At 36.4% G+C, this 27142-nt stretch overlaps 2 protein-coding genes across 3 annotated transcripts in view; one reads left to right on the top strand and one right to left on the bottom strand.

Annotated features, from left to right (window-relative positions):
- pck2 (phosphoenolpyruvate carboxykinase 2 (mitochondrial)) overlaps positions 1 to 14424 on the bottom strand; it is a 26574-nt gene extending 12150 nt beyond the window's left edge. The window contains exons 1-5 of the mRNA XM_077508664.1: positions 13929 to 14424; positions 2189 to 2401; positions 1928 to 2112; positions 1175 to 1245; positions 433 to 568 (exon numbers count right to left, since the gene is read on the bottom strand). Of these exons, the coding sequence (XP_077364790.1) occupies positions 433 to 568; positions 1175 to 1245; positions 1928 to 2112; positions 2189 to 2401; positions 13929 to 13960 (637 nt within the window). The 5' untranslated portion in view covers positions 13961 to 14424. The remainder of the gene's footprint in view (positions 1 to 432; positions 569 to 1174; positions 1246 to 1927; positions 2113 to 2188; positions 2402 to 13928) is intronic.
- On the top strand, positions 8039 to 27142 carry psme1 (proteasome activator subunit 1). Of its 2 annotated transcripts, none has more exons than XM_077508665.1 (11): positions 8039 to 8203; positions 19468 to 19500; positions 19686 to 19748; positions 22849 to 22971; positions 23072 to 23123; positions 23249 to 23346; positions 24733 to 24801; positions 24883 to 24950; positions 26373 to 26427; positions 26544 to 26630; positions 26934 to 27142. In XM_077508665.1, exons 1-11 carry the CDS (start codon positions 8156 to 8158, stop codon positions 27012 to 27014), a joined length of 777 nt encoding a protein of 258 aa, XP_077364791.1. In that variant the 5' UTR covers positions 8039 to 8155; the 3' UTR covers positions 27015 to 27142. The 2 variants fall into 2 exon arrangements, with proteins under 2 accessions (XP_077364791.1, XP_077364792.1); XM_077508666.1 differs by lacking the exon at positions 8039 to 8203 and adding an exon at positions 19010 to 19246.

Genomic DNA, 27142 nt, shown 5'->3' with positions numbered 1-27142 from the left:
AGTCAGTTCCTCTCCTCTCCTGAACTGAGTGTCTTCTCTCCTTTTTGTGTCGTGTTTAATAGACGTCAAACAGGTAACCCTGACATTGACAAATGTGTCATCTGCATCACCATCGCCAACATTGTCGTTCTGAGCATTTGACCCAAGGTTAATATACAGACTGAACAAAAGGGGCCCAATGACTGACCCTTGCGGGACTCCACAAGTCATGGCCTTCCGTTCAGATTTAAAATTTGGAAAGATCACAAAGTAATTCCTTTCCTCCAAGTAGGGCCTGAACTATTTTAGGACTGTTCCATCAAGTCACTAATGACATCAATGTTAGGACTCTCCAACATCGCTGAACGAATACATATGCTACATTTAAAAATAAAAAATCCTGAAGAATTTACACACACAGAAACCACTTCATCGTCGTAATGTAATGCTTACCTTTGAGTGGGAAAGGTCGCCCTAAAGAATGCTGACAACGGACAAACTCCACTCCCTCTGCAAGCTTATTCAGAACAGGTGTGCCCATTCGGGTCATGATGCCCATACTGGCCACGACGTATGGCGAGTCAGTTACCTTAACAAAGGACAAAACACTTCTTACTTTACAGTAGGGCTGGGCGATATGGCCAAAAAATAACATCTCGATTTTTGGAGTCATTCAGGACGATTACGATTTTAATGGTTTTAAACCTAATAAATCCAACAAATGTTTATTTAACGGCTTCATTTATTCAAAAAGAATTTTTGTGCAAAATGTTCAGAGACCATTAACGTATACTGATTCTAGATCAGTTTTAACATACACTTAACATTCATAGTTTGTGCTTAAATGCCACAATTAATTAGTTGGTAGCTATTGTAAACATGTCTTGTAAACCACCCATCCAGCAGCATTCTGCCACTTGTGCAAAATTACAACACATAAAAACATTTGGATGTAACAGAACATAAGAACAACAGCTTTTATTCATCCAGAAGACAAAACTCGATTTCACGATTTAGCTAATTTTCAACGATTCGATTTTTTACAATGACGATGTATCGAATTAATTTGATTTATTGCCCAGCCCTACTTTACAGTAAAAAATAAATAAATAAATAAATATAAATATATATATATATATATATATATATATATATATATATATACACAGTATGTATTATTTTTTGGGTGCAGTACCTGGACTCCGTATTTTGCAAGACTGGAACCCACTGGCCCCATACTGAAAGGTATAACATACATAGTGCGACCTGTAGAGTGGTAAAAAAGCACAAAAAAATAATTAAGAAAACAAAAAAAACAGGTCAGCTTTCAGTTAGTGGTCAATGGGGAAAGATGAAAATGTATTTGACTGATGGAACTCATTGCAATGCATTCTCCCATCAAATAAGACACTTGCCCCTTCTGTGTTGCAGCTGCTATTTGCAGAATTGCACATCTATTCATGATCAATGTCACCTTGAATATAACATAACTAATAAAACGATGTGAAATAGATATATCTGTTAATTGCAATTAATATATAGGGTTTCTGCAGGTATCAGAAAATCTAATTTAATACTGCAAGTAAAAGTAAAGTATGTTGTATTGAAACTACAACGAGAGGTTTCTGGGGTTGGCGTAAGATTCTGGTTTTGTAACCATGTGGGTGGCAGGTGGTGTTTAGTTGGTGCTGGATTTCACTTGGATTCATCTTTCTTTCCTTTGACCTTTCCTCTGGTCTCCTGACCTTCTGAAGTTCACGACTCTGGCGAGACTCTGAAGTATCCGGTTAAAGTGAAGGGTAATGGGATTTTTATTAGGTTTTAGGTGAACTAATGAGTAATGATTGCACTACTTAAGAGTTTTACATAACTCATAGTTTACATCATGAAAATAAAAGAGTAGAAATAATCCATAAAGAGTGTCCATAAATGGCATTTTCCAACATGCCTGCCATGCATCCTGGGAAACGCTCCTGTCTTGCTTTCTGCCAGTCGGACTCGCTCATCCAGCTGCCCAGTTGGCTCTTGGCTCCTCCAGCGGGGATGGTGACGGTGTCTCTCTGGCTTTTGGTCACAATCACCGTCTTACTCTCCACCCGGGCCACGTCTTTTGGGTCTGTGCGCGCCAGCCAACTTTCACAAGCAGCACAATTTGCAGCTCAATACAGTACTGATGTGAAACTTCCATGCTCTTAATCTATCAATTTACCAGTTTTCATATTTAGGGAGTTTCTTGACCATTCCTTCCTTCTCCAGGCATGCCAGGATGTTAGCTGTCTCCTCTGGCGTGCCCGTCACAACATGCACGCCACTGGGCTTGCATTCGTCTGCCGCACCCTTCACAAACTCCGAAACCTCAGGGGGCAACAACGGGATGGAGGCCAGGGACCGGAGCCCCAGACTGGCACTGACAGCCCCTTTTCTGAAACAAACATGATGCCATGACTTATGTTTTACGAGAGAGTGTAAAAAAATAAAATAATTTATTAGTCGGTTAGGTGTATCATGTATGGTGATATCTACTCTAAAAAAATGCTGGGTCTGATGTAACCCAAATTGGGTGGAATAGCCAACCCAGTGCTGGATTCAAAAGGCACCGAGCCAATGCTGGGTAATTTATTCGCAGCAGCGCACACTGGTTTGAGGATTGGTTTGGTTGCTCCGGTGCCTTTTAGATTGGTTGCGTAAACATTATCTAGTGCTTGTTTTTGGCTTTGCTTTTAAGCAAACATGAAGACCAGAGAGCTGTCTATGGGAGAGAAGCTAACCAATTTGAAGTTGAGAGGAGAGGGAAACTCGATCAGAGATATTGGGCATAAAGCCAAGACAGTAATTTGAAATCTCCTGAAAAAGAAACTACTGGTGTACTGAGCAACAGACTCCAAACAGGTTGGCCAAGTGTATCAACAGCAGTTGAGAACAGGAACATTGTGTGAGCTGTGAATAAACACTCAAAGACAATAGTCAATGACGTCGCTGCCACCCTCCACAGGGCAGAAGTGAAGGTATCATAATCCACTCTTCAAAGATTTCAAAACAATATACATTCATAATACATGCCATTCCACAAAATGCAAAACACTCAGCAAAAATAATCGGAAGGCTAGACTGGATTTTGCAAAGAGGTACAGTGATGAGCCACAAAAGTTTTGGAACAAAGTTTTATGGACTGATGAGGCTAACTTCTACCAAACATGGAAAGGCCAAAGTATGGAGAAAGAAATGCTCCAAAATACAAGCTCATCTGTGAAGTATTTATTGATGATGTAACTCATGATGGCATTACCCTTGTGCATGACCGTGTGTCAAGTGTCTGTTTTGAACTGATGTAACAGCATCTGGCTTCATTGTTTCTCGTCTAGTCAAGTTTGTTCTACGCCTCTCGATGTTACGTGAAGAAAGAGTTAAAAACTAATTTGTGTCTCCGCTTTTGGGATCCAACCTCAGAACATAACAGGAAGCAGCAGAATGAATTCGGAAGTCTACAAAGGCATTTTGCATGGCAATGTACAGATAGTTGCGTACACACTAATTGAGTAAAGCTTCATCATGCAACAAACACACTGACACCAATCGCCAGACCTTAACTCAATAGAGTTAAGGTCTGAAAATGAGATGAAAGGGAGAAACTCCCAGAAGCAAACAAGAACAGAAAGAGGCTGCAGTAAATGCTGGAAAAACACTTAAAATGAAGAATCTGGTGAAGTCAAATGGATTGCATTATGTCACCAACTCGAGCTAGCTAGCTTTCTGTTCTTAGCCTCCACCTGTTCCCTCAGTTTCACGATATTGACAAAATAAACGTGTCTAAGAAGGGTTTTAAAATTTTTATTTTAGCCCATCTTTTATGTCCGTCTGGACTTTTCTTTTCTGTTGGGAAAATGTGAAGAATGAATGGGAGGTTTAGAAGCATACTCTTCCGTCTAAGAGTAGCTTTGCAATATGTTTTTTTTTTGCCTATAAACTCCATTGAGGCAGTTAAAATCATGTCATTTTGTCATTTAAGGCTTAAAGTCTTTTAAACAATCCCTATAAGCTTGTGTACAAGTTACGAGAGTACGCTTTCAGCACTCTCATCTCTATCATTTAATATTATAATATCGGCTACTTTCTTTCGCAGCCAACATATATATTTTTTTTACTTGAGTTTCACATGTGCAAAAAATGCGCATTTCGCTTATATATATTTTTACGGCTTGACGACACACGGCTGTCTCGCGTTTATGACACAAAAATTAGCTTTTCACGTGTGTTGGGCATTTCAATGTATGTGTGTCTCTCTCCTCCCCCTCGCTGTAAAATGACATTGGCTGGCTTTAGTTGTTGACCAGCAGCAAACTTGAACCAAGGTATGTGATTGGTTGGCCTGAGCTGTATATGCAGCGCGAGCGTGTAAAGTCCACGACTGATATTGTCTTCACTTTCGATATTAATATCTTGAATGTTCATATCTACATATTGATATGATAACAATATATCACCCAGTCCTAGTTTATATTAACTCTTTGACTGCCAAACGTTATCCAAAAAACAACCCCGACAGTGCCAGCCGATTTCGAGCATTTTTACTCATCTTTCAAAGAAAACAGAATATTGTGCGCTATGACTACATAAATGTGGTGGATACCATATGAAAGATTGGATTCCATTCTTTCATGAGAAAAAAAAGTATGTTTCTACCTTATTCCGTTTTTTAGTAGTCACCATTTGAAAATAGGTCATTTGAGTGACATAAGCGAAAATACAAAAAAAAATAGAGAAAACGAGCTTTTTGTGAAAAGATACATTTTTTGCACATTTTTTGGACACTAATATTTTTTAGTGACTGTGTGAATTCGATTTAACGTGATAAAGGCTTTGATCATTCATGTTATCCTTGAAAATTTTCTATTGCATCAGATTTGTCATGTTTCATTGTAATTCGATAAACCAGCAGCCCATTGAAGAGATAAAATGCTGCCATCTGCTGGCCATAGTTAGTGGCTGTTTTTGATTTCACAACTCCAATGACAAGGCAGCGCTGCCTATTGAGAGAGAAAAAAAACAAAACGTAATAAACGTCAATTAACGTTTATGGCGACATTCATTAGGATTTTAGAATACGTCATTAACTGTTTTTGGCGGTCAAAGAGTTAATACAACTGTTTACTCAGAGACAAGCAAAGAGGCCTGTTGATTAAAGAGTTTGCAGGCTAAAGAAGTGACGGCAACCGTAGAATAGCCTGTTGCAGCTGGCTAGCCAGCCGAATTACTCAGGTCGTAGACACAGCCTTTGTGTCCTCAAAATACCTTTTTGCGTTAGTGTTTTACATGAGGAAATTCTCGGCACATGTCATGAAAATAGGTTCTGGGCAGCGCAAATAACTTAAGACTGAGAAAGCCGATGTCCTCATGTCGAGTGTCAGCCTCAGTGTTCAAACGACCTCAGGTGACGGGTGACCTGGGGCCTTAACATGACTTGTTACAAAATTTGAAGAGGCAGCCCAATACTGTGAAATTGATGCGTTTGTTTTCTCTGCACTTGCAAAGCAGGTTTTTCTGTGGTCATGCATTGGATTCCTTTCAGAGGCCCATTACGTACGTCACGCCTAAAATGCCAAACACACAGAAACACGCAAGTATAAAATAAAGAATTGGACAATGAACTGCTAAACAGCGTGGATCAGAAATAAGAGTAAGATTGATAACGTCCGCATCCACTTCTAACTTTAGACTTTAAAGGTTAGGCAAGGTGACCTCGGCATGGCTTGGAAGCACAGACTGTACTGCGGTCAAAAGTTTACAAAATGTTTATAAATCAGTACTTTGGCAACATATAATTGTCTGTTTCTTTTTTTTTTTTTTTTTTTTTTTTTTTTAAGAGCTCAGAATTGTTCATTCGGTAGTCTTACCGATTCAACGTCTTGTCATCATTGCTCTTTTTTTTTTTTTTTTTTTTTTTTATTTTTTTTATTAATTGTCTGTTTCTTAACACAAATTCATCACACTAATCATGTTATTGAAAAGTAGTCGCCAGAGGGATGGAAAAGTCACTAACTTGGTTACACTGACGGTGCTTTTGTAAAATGGCCCCTCTCTGTTGGTAGCCATGTTGTTAGTTGTGATTATTTAAAATTACAACAAAAAACATTAAAAAATTTAACATTTCAGATATTCCCAAATTTTGGAAAGCTTTATTTACAGGACTAAATAATACGGAGCTATTTATATTTAAGGTTTTAAAGACGCTGATGACCCTGGTAACTCCCTGAACTATTAGTTACAATTTTAAAACAAATATGTGTATCAAAATATGTCTAACTTGAACATTTTGCACATTTGAAAAGTTGTTCAATAAGTTGAAGTCAAGAATTTGTATTTTTAAAATGTTTCACGCCAATATTTGCTTCCCTTTTACTGAAAATGAATATCGGCTCCAAATAATCGGTTAGCGCCTCCTTCGCTACCAATATGGCCTTGAGAAAAAAAAACATATCAGTCTATCGCTACATATCAATAGGGATGTAAACGATATCCAAACATCACGATACGATAATATCACGATATGAAGCTCACGATATGAATTATCACGATATTGTGGAGAGGTTGGCAATATTTAAAAAAGGTCACAATATTGTAAAAAAAAAAAAAGAGCTTATACTAAAAAAAAAAAGCACAATATTGCTTTTGTACATAACAACAATGCATATAAACCCCCTACGATCTCTAATAATAATATTGAGGCGCTTACTTGTTAATGCGCGCACACATTGAGTTCCTCCACATATTGACTCGGTTCACAGGCATATTACGTTCCCCTTCATCTGACCAATAGCGGGGATTTAAAACATATAAGGGCCAAAACATCCCTATTGAAAATTACATTTCACTAACAAACTAGCCACCAGAGGGTGCTAGAACTGCACAAATGGAAATCAATCTGACTCTTTTAACAGATGTGTTGCTTTTAAATATTGTGAACATGACAACAACGATATTGTGGCAGTTTTAATATCAAAATATCGTGATATTTCCCTTATCATTACATCCCTACATATCAATAAAGCTAAATTCCCCACACATCAAAAATAATAGCGGCAGGGTCCGACATTAAACCTTTTTGGGTGGTAGCCCTGCCAGAACAGACACTGGCCCTGATTTAAAACATCACTTTCACAAAATTAATAATTATATATGTAGGCTTACCTATGGATGAAATAGTGAAGTTTTTTATTCTCAGACGCCAAAATCCATTTTAAGCAGAGGTAGGCACACAAACAGAGGTAATTACATTTTCAGTGAGTGCTTTATGGCGCAAAGCCTCAAAAAAATACACAGACTGAGGACTGCATGTATTGACACGGATCGACGGACGAAAACCTGCTTCAGTCGGTGCTCAGGCCATGTATTTTTCACTATTCTAAACTAGGGATGTAACGATAAGGGCAATATCGTGATATTCAAACTGCCACAATATCGGCGGCGGCGTCATGTTCACAATATTTAAAAGGAACACATCTGTTAAAAAAAAGTCAGGTTGATTTCCATTTGTGCAGTTCTAGCACCCACTAGTAGCTAGTTTATTAGTACAATTTAATTTTCATTAGGGATGTTTTGGCCTTCTATGTTTAAAATCTATGCTAATTGTCAGATGAAGGGGAACCTAATTTGCTTGTGAAGCAATTTGTGCTTGCATTAGCAAGTAAGTGCCTCAATATTGTTATTAGAGATTGTAGGTGGTTTATAAGCATTGCTGTTATGCACAAAAGTAGGCATGCACGATAATGCTATTTTCAACCATTACCGATAAAGTAATCGTTTAGAAAGTGCCGATGTCGATAACCGATAAGTAAGCCGATAACTGTTTGCAAAATTTGCTTGAATACAATTGAAATCAAACTGGTCGATAATTGCCAATAATTATCGGCGGATATCTCTATTATCTGGTTTATCTGTATGAAATCAAATAGGTCGATAATTGACGATAATTGACCTTTCGCAAACTCCGCCCCCAAACGAGCATTGACCAATCACATATTTAGCAACCGTTGCTATGTAAGCATTGTCCGTCACGCTTTACTCAGCTCTCGATGACGTCCATAGTCTGATTGATTTTATTTGATGGCTTACGAGACTGCTAACCACCATAAAACTTTACGGAAGAGTGACAACCATTAACAAGCTCCGGACCTCCAAAATGATGAAGCGGTGTGCCTGCGGAGTATGTAAATCGGACTGTGCTAAGGTAAGACTATGCTAACTCTATCGGGCTAACTAGCTAGCTGTAGTGTAGTTTGCTTTCGGGGCAATAACAAAACGATATCAAAGTTATTGTCGTTACTATTAATGAATAATATATACAGTATTACTAGAATGTCATTGCCATCTAAGTTAAGCTTGTTCAGTCAGTGGTTAATGTTAGTTTAATGTCTTCTGTTAGCCTTTGCATTTGTCTGAATGTTGCGAGCTAACGTTAACACAAAGCGTCGTCCATTTTGTAAAACTTAGCGTCCTAATAAGTGCCCCGAGCTTATCTTGTTTTCATTTTTCATGCAGCATTTTGTGAATGGACACCCGTCTCCGGAGTATCCCAACCTTGTGCTTGCTGTACAAGTGTTGAACCAGACAAGGGAGCAGCTCGAAGGCTGTTAACCTTAACTAAATCCAAGGCTAGGGTGACATAAATATTTTTTTATGATGGACAAAGAATAACGACTGATCTGATGCTTTCAAAGACAAAACCCCCCCACTAATGTTTAGCTCGCTATAAACACCAAGGTTTAGCTAACTTGCTGACCTAACAGTAATCCTCATATTTTAACAATACTAGACTAATATAAGTAAGAAAACTTACCCGGCAGTACAAGAGCACGACTGGTCCATAATGCTGTGCTGGTTGCATCTGAAGTATAGGTCATGGGGTTTTCTCAGATTTAGCGTGCGTCCTGTATGTTTCCCCTTCGCTGGCTAATTTAATATTATGACTATAACCCTCCACTGCATATTGTAAACCTTTTTGCCTCGATCTGGAGGATATTGCACTGGTATTGCTCCAAAAGAAATCACTAATACACGCCGGTGTAAGTCTTCCCGTCACGGCTTGTGCTGTCGGAGTCACCAAGCTTGACGGACTAGCAACAGTAACTAAGGGGGGAGGAGCTTATGCGAAAGGTCAATTATTGGCAAAAAAAATTATTATCTGGTTTATCTGTTTGACGTCAAATTGGTCAATAATTGCAGATAACTATCGGCAAATTTCTTTATCTGGTTTCTCTGTATGCTGTCAAAGTGGTTGATAATTGCCGGTAATTATCGGCGGATTTCTCTATTAACTGGTTTATCTGTTTGACATCAAATAGGTCGATAATTGCAGATAAACAGTTCTTAAATATCTGGTTTATCTGTATGATGTCAAATTCGTAGATAATTGACGATAACTATCGGCAATTTTTTATTATTATCTGGTTTATCTGTTTGTTGTCAAATTGGTCGATAATTGCAGATAACTATCGGCAAATTTCTTTATCTGGTTTCTCTGTATGCTGTCAAAGTGGTTGATAATTGCCGATAATTATCGGCGGATTTCTCTATTAACTGGTTTATCTGTTTGACATCAAATAGGTCGATAATTGCAGATAAACAGTTCTTAAATATCTGGTTTATCTGTATGATGTCAAATTCGTAGATAATTGACGATAACTATCGGCAATTTTTTATTATTATCTGGTTTATCTGTTTGTTGTCAAATTGGTCGATAATTGCAGATAACTATCGGCAAATTTCTTTATCTGGTTTCTCTGTATGCTGTCAAAGTGGTTGATAATTGCCGATAATTATCGGCGGATTTCTCTATTAACTGGTTTATCTGTTTGACATCAAATAGGTCGATAATTGCAGATAAACAGTTCTTAAATATCTGGTTTATCTGTATGATGTCAAATTCGTAGATAATTGACGATAACTATCGGCAATTTTTTATTATTATCTGGTTTATCTGTTTGTTGTCAAATTGGTCGATAATTGCAGATAATTTTCGGCCAATTTCTTTATCTGGTTTCTCTGTATGCTGTCAAATTGGTTGATAATTGCCGATAATTATCGGTGGATTTCTCCATTATTTGGTTATCTGTATGAAATCAAATAGGTCGATAATTGCCAATAATTATCGGCAAATTTCTTTATTATATTGTTTATCTGTTTGACGTCAAATTGGCCGATAATTGCAGATAATTTTCGGCGGATTTCTCTATTATCTGATTTATCTGTTGGACATCAAATAGGTCGATAATTGCCGATAATTATCGGCCACCGATATTATTGTGCATCCCTACACAAAAGCACAATATTGTGCTTATATTGTGCTTTTTTTTTTAGTATGAGCTAAAGTATGTATGAGCTTTTTTTTTTTCTTAACTATATTGTGATCTTATTTAAATATCGCCAACCACCCCCTAAGATATCGTGATAATTATCGTATCGTGACCTTCATATCGTGATAATACGGTATCGTGATGTTTGGATATCGTTACATCCCGAGTCTAAACATGACATTCAGATTAATATTACATTTGTGGAATAGGAGGTATGCAGCAAAATCCAGCCGTTTTTATCCATCTCCGGGGGTGACCATTTTGCCACTTGCTGTCAACTGAAGATGACATCACAGTTACTCAGGGCTCAGGCAACGACCAATCACAGCTCACCTATTTTCGGAAGTTGAGCTGTGATATTAAAGCAGAAAGGTGCTGATTTCATTACATTTATTTATGAAATTTGTACTGGTGGCCACGGGACCTCAAGCCACCATAAATATTGGACTTTGTCAATGGTTACATAATTGTTAGTCTTTGAACACACAGACACAGGCCAACACTTAGTGGTCCTGATCAGCAGAACACAATCTTGGCATCAATCCGGCACGCACACATATTGGCACACGTGCAGGAGCAGCACACGGAGCTTGCTTGGCAGCATGCAGGGCAAATAGAGGTGCGACCATGTCTTTCAAGCAGAAACAAAAAACGGTCACACTCACGAGTGCTCACATTTAACTCCAGACGACCACTTGAGAGCCATCAAAAAGCGTGGAGAAGGAAATAGTGAAGAGAAAGAATGCTGAATGAAAACAGAAGTTTCTCAACAGCTCTAGTCTGACAACTTTTAACAGATTAGCAGATGGCTGCCGTGTAAATACCATCAAACAAGATTAAGCTGTAATCAATCAATATTTGATATGTGCTAAACACACACACACACACCCACACACACACACACACACACACACACATTTGTCTTTGTATCATCGTGGGCACTTCTCATTGACATGATGCCTTTCCCTAACCTCAACCATCAAAAATGATTGCCTACTCCCAAACCTTACCCTAACCTCAACCATAACCCAATTCAAACCTAAACTCTGAAACCAAGTCTTGACCCTCAAAAGGAGGTCTAAACTTGTGGGGACCGCCAAAATGTCCCCACAATTTCAAGTTGGTCCCCATGGTGAAAAAACGCACGTGTATGGGCCCCACAATGTAGCAAAAACAAAGGCGCGCACACACACGCACACGTGACATTTCACTCGATTAATTGATGACTAATCAAATATCAATTCATCGATAATAATTTTTGATCAGCGATGAATTGTTTAGATATCTTTTTATTTTAAAATTGTCCAAATGCTCGGAATTTCAGCTCCTCAACAGTAAATAATCTCCAATTTCTGTCGTCCTCCATGAAAGCAGACTGATTCTCTTCATTTTAAACCAAATTGCTTTTACTTTGGAAGATAAACAATGATCAACATTTTTGCCTATTTTCCTCATGCTATAGCCAAAACCAGTAACTGATAGGAATGTAACGATAAGGGCAATATTGTGATATTAAAACTGCCACAATATTGTCGTCGTCATGTTCACAATATTTAAAAGGAACACATCTGTTAAAAAAAAGTCAGGTTGATTTACATTTGTGCAGTTCTAGCACCCTCTATGGGTTACTTTATTAGTGCAATTTAATTTTCATTAGGGATGTTTTGGCCTTCTATGTTTAAAATCTATGCTAATTATCAGATGAAGGGGAACCTAATTTGCTTGTAAAGCGATCAATGTGTGCTTGCATTAGCAAGTCAGTGCCTCAATATTGTTATTAGAGATTGTAGGTGGTTTATATGTATTGCTGTTATGTACAAAAGCACAATGTGCTTTTTTTTGTATGAGCTCTCTCTTTTTTTTTTTAAACAATATTTGATCTTTTTTTAAATAACGCCAAACCCCCGACAATATCGTGATAGTATCGTATTGTGATGTTTGGATATCGTTACATCCCTAGTAACTGAATCATAATTGATTGTTTGTGCACTGTCCTATTTTTGAAAAGAGGATGGAAATGTAGTGTTTTTATCTGATTCATCGATTAATCGAAAAAATAATCGGCAGATTAACCGATTACTGAAATAATCATTAGTTGCAAAATTGCATCCTTAAACCTAAACATATGCTGTAAATATAATTTTAAAAAGTATCCATAAAAAACTAAATAGTTTCCTCAGTTTTACTATTCAGTCTATATCACAATGAGAGGCGAACACTTGTGACGCTAACGAATGTTGATTTCACGTCAGGGTTCGTTTAGTCAGTTTGGTGAGTTTTACTGCTTTTTCTTGTCGCAATTTTGAACATGTTCAAAATTTCCATGAAAAACAACCCTCCAAAAAAAAAAAAAAAAAAAAAAAAAAAAGTCAAATGTCAAATTGAAAACACAGTTGGGAAAAAAAAAGAGAGATGTAACAATATCCAAACATCACGATACGATATTATCACGATATGAAGGTCACGGTACGATAATTATCACGATACACAATATTGTAAAAAAAAAAAAAAAAAACGGTACTTGCTAATGAAAGCACATATATCACTTCACAAGCAAATTAGGTTCCCCTTTATCTGACAGACAATAAGCATAGATTTTAAACATAGAAGGCCAAAACATCCCTAATGAAAATTAAATTGCACTAATAAACTAGCCACTAGAGGGTGCTAGAACTGCACAAATGGAACACAACCTGACTTTTTTTTAACAGATGTGTTCCTTTTAAATATTGTGAACATGACGACGACGATATTGTGGCAGTTTTAATATCACAATATCACCCTTATCGTTACATCCCTAGTTTATATAGCCAAAAATTCAGGTTAAAAAAAATGAGTGACCCAGGGGCCTTATTTGTGTTTTTAAAAACCTGAATATGGTGGGTGTTTACCCAGTGTAATTGAAATATTGCTAATATTCCTGTTTTGATTGGGTAAATGTAGATATTGTTTTCAAATGTAGATGTTTTAATTTGATTCAACATAAGCCCACTTTCCTCAAGCCCATTGAACAGCTGTTGAGATTGAGAAATTGAAATTCCTATCAATTGGAAAATTTTAAATTAAAAAAAGCATCTAAATGATTCCTTTATGATTAATTGTTGCACTTATTATGAATATTATATGTATAATATGGTAATCGACACATAAACACACTGCTATATGGTTCTATTCGTTGCACTCACAACTTTTAAATCAAAATCGATTTTCATTATCATTACACCCTTAATTGTACCTCATATGCAGCAATAAAACTCTATTTATTTATTTATTATTTATTTATACTTCTAATAGATGGCTATGTTTTCTTAACATTACAATTTATGAACATATTTTGAGCATTTGTGGGTTAAATGTGCTTCAGAGTTGTTGCCCATTATAATTTAATTGTTGTAGCGGGAAAAAAATATATATCGTGCTCGACATCTAGGTTACACATCTCAATGTATCGTTCTCTTGATTCGACTAGTTAAAGAAAATGAAGCGTTCAGGGCTTTTTTTCAACGGTCTGAAATCACAATGTTGTTACAGGAATCAAAATATAAAACAGAGTACAAATGAAATAAAATCCCAAATGAAGACAAATTCAAATAGCCTTACCTTCGTATAACTCCTAAGAATAGGCAAGACATCTTCCGTACAAAAAAAAAAAAATCAAACTAGTTAGTGAAAAGCGAAAAAAGGCACATGAAAAGCTAACGAAGGCTTTTAGGAGGACAGCGGTTTGTTAGAGCTGCTCGCGGCTCATATCAGCACTCGGAGGGGACCTTGCACTTTGCTCAGCGTGAACATTCACACGGTCACATTTGATGTCAACCTCGTGGATAAGCAGACAACCCACTCCCCTCCTCGCGAGAGCCGGCTGGAGCTTTACAAAAAGTCGAAACGCACTGGCACTTTTCGAAGATGAATGACAGCGTAAAATATGTCCACAAGAGGTTTACTTCCACTCAGTTTGGGTCCTCGTGTGCGTTCCCCTCCTCCCCTGCCCATCCCCTCCAGGCAAACCGGCGGCTGGCTGACGCAAGTTTCCACAGTTCCTACAGCAGAACATTAACCTCGCAAGATGAATTCTCGTATAGGTATAGAAAAAGAGGCTACAGGTCGCGTATACGCGCTTCAACCCGGAAGTAGAATTTCAACTTGGCTGCTCAATACTTATCCATTCATAAAATCGGTGACAGAACATCTCGCTGGAACCAGTCACAAAGTACAGGCAAAGATTGCCAAACGGTTTTTATTTACTTGTTGTAACAAGTTGATTGCTGTCACTGCGTCTTGTTGTTTTGGGACAGTAAAAACAAACAAAAAACGCTTAATAATGAAGCAGTAGTGTTCACGTGATCAAAATTTCTGTGCGCATGCCCAGTTCAATAAAAAATAGTGAATCGCAACTTGCCTGAGAGAAATGTGTTTATTTTCAATCAAATAAAAAAGGGATTTGAAATTTTAAAAAAATGCAAAAAAAAAACAAAAACGATTTGCAATTAAAAAAAAAAAAGTTATGCAAACAGGACCATTATTTCCAAAACTTCAAAAAGTGTTTTGTTTGCAACTCCAGACTTTTGGTTGCCAATTTATTTTGCAGTTGCAAATCTTTTTCCAGTCTTGTGGGTGGGTTCTCTGCTGAACCAATGTTAGAAGCCTTTTCATTGGTCAGCTTGGAATATAAATATCTCTGAGAAATAGCCGCCCCTGCTATATGGATGATCGAAACTGGCTAAATAAATAAATTAATTAATAAATAAAAGTGAAAACAAAAATTGATATTAAAAAATATTTTTCAAAAATAAAAAAAAAAATAAAAAAAGGTAAATGGCAATTATGCACACACGACACACAAATAAATAAATAAAACAGAACTAAAAAGCAAGATTAAATTGCTTTGTTTCTGAATGGCATTAACTGTTGTGTTTGTTGATGCTTGAAAGTGTTGCTTGTATAAAGCACATTCAGTTGCCTTTGCCCTGTGTAGGAAATGTGCTATGGAAATAAAATTGCCTTGCTTTGCCAATGACCAATTTAAACAAAAAGAAAATCAATTAACCAAATGACTGTAAGTTTAATATAGTTTTTAGTTCAACTATGACTTGACTTGAATACAGTAGTGATCACTGTAACAATTTAAAACAAATTAAATCAAGTACAGTTATTAGCTTAAACAATTATTATAAACAATCTAAAATAAAATTGTAAGCTCTCAATAGTGCCATAGTACAACAGGGCTACGATGCAGTTCTACAATTTTTTACCTATAATTAAAGGCCCAAAAACATTAAACCTACAATGCTCATAATATACACAATTGTTGCATCATATTTTTGTCAAACATTCAGTATGACCCTTGCAGGACTTCAGAAAAGCTAAAATGGCACAGACACCCACGGTCTGGCCACTGTAGTCTTTGTTATTGAATCAGTGCGTAACTACAGGATGATGAAATGCTCCAGTGTGCTTACAATATCTGTGCAGCTCATTTATCAGCCACACTGACATGCATGACAAAACCAAAGATTTTTTAATCAGCAATTTGGTCAAATCAAAGAATCAACAACTAATGGTCCTCTCGTCAATGTAAACAAGCGCAGCCTTTGCCCTTTGGCTCCAACCATAACAAATAGCACACATTTAATGAGTGACTTATTATGTGACACATCCGCCCCACAAACATATCATTTTAAATTCAGCTTACTTTGTCTGATCATCCGATCAGTAGTTGGAAAAATGCTGATGTCGTGCATGCTGACACTGACCGACCACTACTGCAACTGATATGCTGTGTGATGTGTTCAGCTGAGTGCAAGCACCAGTGTTTATCTACTAGAACAATCAATTTCATCCATCCATTTTCTGAACCGCTTATTCCTCACAAGGGTCGCAGGGGTTGCTGGAGCCTATCCCAGCCGGATTTGGGTAGTAGGCGGGGTACACCCTGGACTGGTTGCCAGCCAATCGCAGAGCACACAGAGACGGTCCGGACAATCATCTACACGCACAAGCACACTTAGGGACAATTCGGAGCGCTCAATTAACCTGCCATGCATGTCTTTGGAATGTGGGAGGAGACCGGAGTACCCAGAGAAGACCTATGCGGGCATGGGGAGAACATGCAAACTCCACCCAGGAAGGCCAGAGCCAGAACTGGGTGGCGGACGTGCTAACCACTCATTCACCGTGCCGCCCCAATCAATTTCATTCTGGTCTTTTTTTTTTTTTTTTGGTCCACTTAGGCTCTCTAGTGTTTGTTTAAGGCTGCAGCACGTACCTGATGAAAGAAACCATGTGACCCTGTGCCTGAAAGAACATTACACTGTAGCCACACATACACACACACACACCCCACGCATGTTGTGGTCATGTGTAATCAATGGCGACCTGGTGACTGGACAACAGGGCTCTTGCATCTTCCAGTCCCTCTGTTTTTGCGTTCTAAAGAGAAAACAAATGTCAACATTGGGCCTGGGTCCGAGTCTACAACAGTGGTACTTAACCTGGGTTTGATCAAACCCCAAGTTCGGAGAGTCAGTTTCAAGGATTCGACAGAGGTCAAGATACCCCCCCAACTCAAATATGTGATAATATGCCCCGCTTGGCCATCATTGGCTGCAGATGATCACGTGACATTACTTGACCAATCAGGGAATGCTGCAGGGAATTTAGTGTGCTCAGTAGTTAACTTGTGAATGTTGTGATGGTACGTCATGATTTTTTTTTGTTATTGTATTCCCTTCATAATATGTTGAGAAAAAAAAGAAGAAAAAAAAGAAAGTGATAGGACAAATATGTGGAATTTGAATTCACGTACGGTCCAGAACATATGGTGTTCCACAGGGTTCAATTCTTGGGCCTCTGCTGTTTTCAATGTATTTGCTGCCCCTCTGTTCTCTCATAGCCCGTAGGCCAGGGGTGTCCAACCTTTTTCATTTGAGGGCCACATACAAAAAATTAGAAGGACGCAAGGGCCACATAATGTTATGAAGAGAAATTGTGTTTAGTCCTAAAAATTGTACAAATAATTTTTTTGTGCTTTTGCATATTTAGAAAAATGTAACAGTATATAATCCAATTTATTTGTAATATGGCAGTAGGGTTTTTATAGTTTTAGAATTTTTCATTTGAGTTAGTTTTTATTAGTTTTCAGGGTGGCTCTGTTAGTTTTTATTAGTTTAGTTCTTTAAAAAATGCTTAGTTTTAGTTTAGTTCATTAGTTTCAGTGTTACTTTTTTTTTTTTTTTTAAATGTGTATTACCTGTGCGAAATATTTAAAAAACACCATGAGAGCAATGTCATCTGAAGGTGCTTTTCTATTGGTTGCTGCTAGATGACGTCACTTCTGTGTGACATACTTTCAAACGTCATTATTCCGGTTTATATCAAAATAAATCTACTAAAAATCGCATTTAAAATCATCCCCAAAGGCTCATGCATTAAATTAATTACCAATTAAAGACTAAAACGAAGGACGTTTGCCTTAATTATTGTTAGTTTTAGTTAGTTTTGTCAACGTAAAAGGTAGTTTCAGTTAGTTTTCGTTTTTTTAAGAAGCATTTTCGTTTTTATTTTATTTCAGTAACAATGCTGTTTTTTTAATTTTTGTTTTAGTTTTTTCAGTAGTTTTATTTAACTAAAATAACCGTTAATAGCACTTGTTTTTCAATACCCTCCCTTCTTACTTTGACCATTTCCAAACATTTTTGTTTTGTTTATTTTATTTGAACCGAGTCAAATGCCATTTTTATCAAATGTCGCAAGCCACTGAAAAATGGACAACGTGCCGCAAATGCCCCCCGGGCCGTAGTTTGGACACCACTGCCACAGGCCATATCTTATTTTGAAATGACTTGGTCAGAACTTGGTCAGGCCAAAACGTGTCACAATACTGCCCACGGGTTATTAAGAAACAGCGCTGGTTGTTTTAAAGTGCTCTGTCGAGCAAGTGAGCAACTTTCCAGTTCTACATGCAGATATACAGTAGGTTAGCAGCACTAGATTAGTGCTACATCAAGAAAAAAAAAATACATTACTCTCACATGACAATGCGTTATGGACTCTTAGGCCTGCACAGTATGATGCCTGTAAAAATGTTCTAGTTTAAAATTACATTAAATATTAATTATTAATGTGGTGTAAAATTGTACTGCGCCATAAAGAAAGCTGTGTATCAGTTTTGCAATATTGTGTTGCTAAATAAGAAATAAATAAGAAAAAGTAAAAAAAAAATACATATATATATATATATATATATATATATATATATATATATATATATATATATATATATATATATATATATATATATATATATATATATATATATATATATATATATATATATATCCATCCATCCATCCATCCATCCATCCATTTTCTTGACCGCTTATTCCTCACAAGGGTCGCGGGGGGTGCTGGCGCCTATCTCAGCTGGCTCTGGGCAGTAGGCGGGGGACACCCTGGACTGGTTGCCAGCCAATCGCAGGGCAATATATATATATATATATATATATATATATATATATATATATATATATATATATATATATATATATATATATATATGTATATGTATTAGAAACAGCGGGCAACCACATTGAATTTATTTATTAATAATGTGACTGTATTTAGATTTTCAACGCAAAGGAAGAAAAACAGAACTAACGTCCGCTTTAACTACAATTCCCACAATGCACTGGTAAATGGAGTGCGGAATCCCTGAAACATTACTTTCGTTTTCAGTTTTAATGCTGAGTAATTCTCATTTTCTTCGCGCTGCGTTGACTTACAAACAGTTCTGAGGATTAGCTGTATTTCCCGCGGTTCACCTTAACTTTAAACATTTTCATCACACTTCATTTTAAGAGGGTTTCAACTTTAGAAGTGACACGGCCGCTATGGATGTTTGCACTAAATCGAAGCAGCAGGTAAGATCGGGCTGTTTACATAATACCGTATGTTTATGATAATGTTGAACATTTATTCACAGTAAACTGGATAGCTTATGTATTGTTAAGATGAAACTTTATACAGCCACGCGACCTCGCGTCATGCAAGGTGAGCAAGTAGCAGTTAGGTGTTACGTTGCGTAATGGGACTCGAGAGTTGACACAATGAAGATATTTTTACATGACTTCCTTCATTTCAGGTTGACGACTTCTCCAGGAAACTCACCAAGGAGGTAATGGACCATACTATCAATTCACTAAATAGATTATGCGCCTCTCACAAGTATTTTTCGTTTTTGTTTCATGTGTTAATGGTGGGTTGTAGTGGATAATCCCACTAGGGGGAGCACTCCCTGGAAAAATACTTACATATTGTCAGGGACTGACCTATATTTTCTCTTATATTGGGGGAAAAAAGGCAGAAACGCTCGTCTCAACATTTTTCCCTCAGAAGATCGAAGAGCTGCAGATGCTCCTGAAGGTTAGTACTCAGAGAAATAGTACGAGAACAAATGTTGAAATAAGATACAATATATTATATTTAGGAGCAAAAAAAAAATGAACTGTATCATTTTAAGTGCAAAACTTGTGTCTAAAGAGCAATATACTACGGAGCCCCTAAGGTGACATGGTAGGGGGAAAAAAAACAATCAAAAAAAACATTTGCGTTCCCTCGCAAAGATTGCGAGATAACGCAAAAGATTTTTTTGTTGAAGTACTTCCGGGTCATCTTCCGTGTGACAAAAAGCGACGAGGATGGAGCGTGTAAACATAAAAATAAATAAATAAATAAATAATAATAACAGTGGGAAAGCTTTCCCGAAGCGACGAGGATGGAGCGTGTATTTTCCCACTGCTTTGTTTACATGCTCCATCTCGTCGCTCTTGGTCACTCGGAAGATGACCCGGAAGTACATTAACTCGTTTAAAAAAAACAAAAAAACCTTTGCGTTATTTCACAATCTTTGAGTGAGAACGCAAAGATTTTTGTAAGGGAACACAAAGGTTTTTTTTGTTTTTTTTGTTTTTTTTCACAGAAAACATGATCAATTTAACGAAACTTGTCAATACAACAATAAAGAACTAAAACAATATATATACAATCACTCAGTCAATCCAGTTCAATTTGCAAAATTTTGAATTTGAAAAAATGGACACACTTCAATTAAACAAACTAGATATTTTCAAAATATTTTGACCTTTCTTATTATTTACAAGTTTAAGAGACTCTATGTAATGATTAATATCAACCAAAAATAGTTTAAAGCATGGATTAAATTTGAAAAATTTAGCTTTGTGAATGTGAAATTTCCCTAATAAAATAAAAGACCAACAATATTACAAATATCTGTATCTTTGTATGTAAACCAAGTAATAACACTTTTCCCATTAATCTTTAGTTCACCAGTTTTTTGAAAAATAAATTGCTCTATATCATTCCAAAACCTGAAACTAAAAGGACAATCGTAAGAAAGATGACTTACAGTTTCCTGAACAGTTTTACAAAATGTACATCTATCATCTACACTGACAAATCTTGACACATATACATTTGTAGGATATATATTGTGTAATATTTTTATATGTATTTCCCGGACTTTGTTTGTTACAAAATGTTTAAAAGGAACAAACCACGTTTTATGCCAATTTAAATTTGCAAATTGAGGGTTCCAGAAGAACTTCCCACGAGGAATCACTTTCCTGTGGTTATAAAAAAATTTCCTTATATGACTGTTAGTACATTTTTTACTCATAAGATCTATACCATTAATATAGAAATTTGAATTTGTGATATTAACTTCTTCACCTGTATAGCTTTTCATCAATTCTAATATACCAGTTTTGTTTTGTTTTTTTCCCCCTACCATAGATCCTTTCAGCTGACGTCACAGCTTAGCCTCCCGGAGGACAAACGTCCCATAACAAATGAATGTAGAGAGCTTGATTTTCGGCGAGCGTTTTCGTTAAAAGGTGGGAAATTATGTCAAGTGTAACAAGAAACGTCCAGAGTAGGACACTACATTACTGCGAGTCATTGAAACCAGTCGTTTGAAGCCGCTAGCTACAAAAAAAAAAGAAAATAAAAAAAGTTGCGTCCTAGTTTCATTATAGCTAATGAAACTGAAATGAAATGAAACTTTTTTTGCTAGTCTTTTATTCCTCACTGTCTTTCGCGGGGTTTAGAATCGCTGCCGGAAGCCGAATGAATGCTCTCATCTCTCTTTGAGCCATTAGAGCAGGGGTCAGCAACCTTTCATGTCAAAAGAGCCATTTGAGGCCAAATAAAGAACCCAAATTGTGTCCGGAGCCGCAAAAACAAAACATTTGAAGATTGTGATGAAGGCAACAATGTGTTAGTGTTAATACTTTACTGAGTACTGAGGGCTCCAAAGCTAATTAGAGAGCTGCACCAAAAACAACAAAAAATATGCAGCATCCAATACTTTGACATTCTTTTTCTTCTACCTTTTGTCTTCAGTTTTTGGAATTTTTTTGTGTGTGTAATTTTTCATACATTTTTAGACTTTTCTGCCTTTGTCTAAAATTTCGGACATTTTTGGCAATTTTATGGACATATGGTAATTTTCTGCATCTACTTTCTTTCTTTTTTTTTGACATTTATGTCTTTATTTATTTATTTACTTATTTTCTGCCATTTTGCCAGCAAACTGCTGACATTTTTGGCAGTTTTGTGGGCATTCTATTGTAATTTTAGTGATTTACTTTGTTTTTGAACGTTTTATTTTTTGCCTTTTTTTAATTATTAAATTTCTGACTTTTTTTGGCAATTCGAAAAATATTTTATAGTAATTTTCTGCCTTTTGTTTTTGTACATGTCAGTTTACTTTTTGAACATTTTCTTTTCTGCCTTTTTTTTTAAATTCAATTCTCTCACATTTTTGGCAATTCCATGGACAATTTCTTTGTAAATTTCTGCTGTTCCTCTTCCTGTGTGGAAATTTTATGCTAATTTTTTTTGGAATATTTTTAGCTAATTAAAAAAAAAATCTTTTTCATCTTTTTCTAACAACTTAAATATTTGGACTCTTACATTTTTTTTTGGAATATTTAATTATTCACTTTTTTTTTAAATCACTTTTTATTCACTTTTAAAACCCTAATTCATTTAAAGAATATTTTATCTAAAATAAAAATAAATACTATAAAAGAAATGCAAATTTCTACGAATTTAATTTATTTGATTTATTTATTTATTTTATTTTTTTAGAGATCAATAGGGAGCCACATGAGAGGGACGAAAGAGCCACATGTGGCTCCAGAGCCGCAGGTTGCAGACCCCTGCATTAGAGCATCCGTTGGCCGCGCACAAGTTCACCAGGTCGCTGATTTATCAACTGTTTGACCTATTTTCTAGCTCACAGATTGTTTTCTAATTCACTTGCATTGACTCGCCCTGCTAGGGGCGCACTTCAACGTGACGTCACACTGGAAGGGTCTATACGTAGTGCATGTAGAGATAAAAAACAAAAAACAAAACAAACATCTATATATATTTATATTTATTCGATAAAATCACAAATTATCAGCACCTTGAAGTTTTGGGTCACTGTTGCCATCAGACCTCTTGCAGTTGCGACGACCTGGCGTCCCTGAAGGCACCGCTGGATATCCCCATTCCGGATCCTGCGAAGGAGGAGGCCAAACGCAAGAAGAAGGAGGAGGAGGAGGAGAAGGAGAAGGAGGTAGGGAGCTGCCATGTTATATTTGGATGTACGACCAAATCACTGTACTGGCTGGATATGCTTGATTGATGAGGGAAAACAACACTTTCTTTTGTTGCAGAAAGGAGTGAAGAAAGACAAGAAGAAGGATGATGATGATGATGAGGATTCAGGTGAATATTACGTAATAGTATTTCAATTCACCAAATTTTGAAAAGTTGCTGGATTTACTCGATTCTCAGTGCCGCAAGGCTAAATGAAGCAGCGTGAACTAATCAGTCCATGTTTGGTGCATCAGAGCCTCCTTGTGGTCCCATCTGCTGCAACGAGCGCGTGGAGGCGCTCCTGAAGGAGGTCAAGCCTCAGATCCAGACTCTGAAGGAGAAGATCAACACGGTCGGTCTCAACGCTGCTACGACTCTCCGGGTTTACTAGTCTCATTGATATGCGAGTTGAATGAAGAGACATAAGATGTGTTATTTTTTTCTAACCTAACCCTTTTTAAAATAACAGGCTTGTCTTGCAAGTCTGCTTGAATAGTAAATTGATTATTTTAAAATTAAATGATATTTATTTACTTCTTTGTTGCTGCTTTCTATTGGTCCTAGGGATGTTCTATACACTTTTTTACAAACCGATAACAATAATAATAATAATAAATTAAATTTGTAATGCACTTTTCATCAGCATGATCTCAAAGTGCTACAGAGAAAAGAATAAAATAAAATAACATAAGAAGAAAATAAGTACTCAACAATTGAGGAGTCAACCGATACCGATTCCACGTACCAATAACACTAATACTTTTGATACATAAAATTTCCACAAAAAAGACCTATATATCCAAATACAGCCTTTTTCCTTAAAATTGCATTAAATTAATGGCAACTTTCTGTTCTTCTAATTTTTAATTCCTGATCATAAAATGGTCAGTATTGATAAAATAAGGCTGGTATCGGTACTCGCCCATCCCCAATTGGTTCATCATTAGATCATTTTTAAATATTATTGTTTGATCTTACACTTTTGAGGATATTTTCTAATTAATTATTAAAAAAATTTGTTGATCGATTGCCAGTATCTGTGTGGCAATAATGTTTTAAATGTAATTAATATTTCTTTTTGCCAGTGTCTGAGGATATTACCGGTAATTTGGTTACTTTTTAAATTAAATTGACATTTTATATAAATCTGATGCATTATTAGAATTATTTTCTTGCATGTGACTGTATGTAAAAATTAAGATTATCCATCCATCCATTTTCTGAGCTGCTTTTCCTCACAAGGGTCGTGGAGGTGCTGGAGCCTATCCCAGTATAATTAGATTTTTTTCGATGTATTCATTTTCTTTTTATTTTTATTTTATTTTTTACAGGGATTTAGATATAGTGATATATTTTTTCTTAAATATTTTCTTGCTGCTCTGTGGTTATTTAAACTTTGAAAATTAAATTAGTACTTTTTTTTTCTTGCTAGTGTCTACTTGCATATTTAAATTTAAGTGGAATTATTTTGTTTTTCCTATATGTCTGAATACTAACATGTAAACAGTACGTGGATTCTAGTTTATTTTGTTTTAATCGTTTTTTTGTTTTTGTTTTTTTACAGTTATCTTATGTGGATACTATTACACTTTTAAATAAAATATTCAGTATGTTTTTATTATTATATTTTTCCATGTCTGTGCTTACATTTTTTTTTGTTTTACATTATCTTAATATTTGTTGGACGGATATTAATTCAATTATTTCTGTTTTGTTTTGTTTTATTTCTTTCTTGCAGGTGGCCATGTGGATACAACTTCAAATTCCCAAAATTGAAGATGGTGACAACTTTGGAGTTGCAGTGCAGGTCAGAAACTGGGAAAAAAAATGGAATGACATCAATGCTGTGTATGTGTGTTGTTCCAGCATTTTGGTTTCTGCTTACTAGGAAAAAGTGTTTGAGATGATGACGAGCTCACGCACCAAGATCGAAGGATTCCAGACTCAGATTTCAAAGTAAGTGTGCCTTTCATTTACAGCGTTACTACACTATATTGATTTAAAAAAAAATTTTTTAGTTGATTTTCTGTGAAGACCCCACCCCATCGCAGTAGTGCCCCGCCTCTTAAAGGCAAATACAGCAGCACTGACCTGTAATGGACCACACCCTGAAGCTGAATCACAATTTGTGTGTGCGCAATCTGCACTGTCAATGTGAAAATAATGTCCAGTTTTTGAATAATGGGATGTTAAAAAAAAAAAAAAAAAATCATTGATACTAATTAACACTTTGACTGCCAAAAACGTTTAATAACGATAAGTAAAATCGCGATGTATGCCGCCATAAACGTTAAATGTCACGATACGATATTATCACGATATGAAGCTCACGATACGATAATTATCACGATATTGTGGGGAGGTTTGCGACATTTAAAAAAGGTCACAATATTGTAAAAAAAAAAAAAAAAGATCTCATACTAAAAAAAAGCACAATATTGTGCATTTGTACATGAAATCGATATTATTATTATTATTATTATTATGTTATGTTGTTAATGCACGCACACATGGAGTTCCTCCACATATTGCCTTGCTTCACAGGCATATTATGTTCCCCTTCATCTGACAATTAGTGTTGATTTTCAACATAGAAGGGTCAAAACATCCCTAATGAAAATTAAATTCCACTAAAAAACTAGCCACCAGAGGGTGCTATAAATGCACAAATAGAAATCAACCTGACTTTTTTTTTTTAACAGATGCGTTGCATTTAAATATCATGAACATGACGACGACGATATTGTGGCAGTTTTAATATCACGATATCACGATATTGCGCTTATCGTTACATCCCTACATCTAAGTGGAGCGCTGCCTGGTCAATGAATTGTGGAATCAAAAACACGAACTATGGCCAGCAGATGACAGCATTGAATCTCTTTTCAAGGGGCTGCCGGTGTACTGAATTGCAATGAAACGTGACAGAATCTGATGAAATTGAATGAAATCAAACGTTTTCAAGGATGGCGTGAATGATCAAAGCCTTTGTCACATTAAACCGAATTTGCAGAGCGTCACAAAGCAAAAATATTTTGTGTCAAAGTGACTGTTGTGGAGAAAATGTATCTTTGCAAAAAGCTTGTTTTCTCATCTTTTTACTCAAATGACCTCTTTTCAAATGGTTATGATTACCAACGAACGGAAAAAGGTAGAAACATCGTTTTTTGTTTTTTTTCTAATGAAAGAATGGAATGCGATCTTTCATTTGGTCCCCACATTGTATATGTAGTAAAAGTACACAATATTATATTTGCCTTGAAAGATGAGTTAAAATGCTCAAAATTGGCTGGCACTGTTTTTTTTGTTTTGTTTTTTTTTGATAATGTACGGCAGTAAAAGAATTAAAGGATGGTGTAATCCTGTCTTGTTTTTCAGATATTACAGTGAGAGGGGTGATGCAGTCGCCAAAGCGTCTAAAACGCCCCATGTGGTCAGTAGTTCATGTTGTTCGAAACTAGTACTCATTGCGCTACAGGAACTTAACATGTTAAATAATCTAATTGTAATTTCACAATATTGCTTTTGAATGCCATGTGTACTCTGCAGGGAGACTACCGGGAGTTGGTTCACCAGCTGGACAATACTCAGTACTTGGAGCTGCGTCTCATGCTCCTGGATATTTGCGCCACATACGTAAGAGCCGACATTTATGGCTGCATTTGTTCAACGACCGCGTTCATACACATGCCAGTTGCAGTTGTCGCTTAAATCTGAAGTAGATCAAGTCCTGTTCGCTACATCATACTGTCAAGCAATAATTTGTTTACCTTATTTAGCTACATGAGAGGGCCCAAATATTAGAAACAGCTCTTCGTATGGAGCACCACTGACAACTTGTTACAGGCACTTTAGCAAATGAAAAGATGTCTCCCTCCTCCAACCATTTCTGCTTATAAAGTTCTTATCTCCCCTTTGGACCCCCACGTTTCTCGCCAGGCTGTGCTGTATGACATCATCAGCAAGAACTACGCCAAGATCAAGAGGCCCCGTGGAGACTGCAAAGCGCTTATCTACTGAAGTGTTGGATGTGCCGCAAATGAGACAAAATGGGCACTCCGTGATATAAAGTACAGCTGTAATACACTGCCATGGAATGGAACACATTTTGGAATATATTACTGAATAAAATTGGAACATTTCTGGCA

Source organism: Festucalex cinctus, chromosome 20, assembly GCF_051991245.1.
Source record: "Festucalex cinctus isolate MCC-2025b chromosome 20, RoL_Fcin_1.0, whole genome shotgun sequence".
Taxonomy (NCBI): domain Eukaryota; kingdom Metazoa; phylum Chordata; class Actinopteri; order Syngnathiformes; family Syngnathidae; genus Festucalex; species Festucalex cinctus.
The sequence above is the reverse complement of the archived record's forward strand: the minus strand, read 5'-3'. Positions and strand labels throughout refer to the sequence as shown.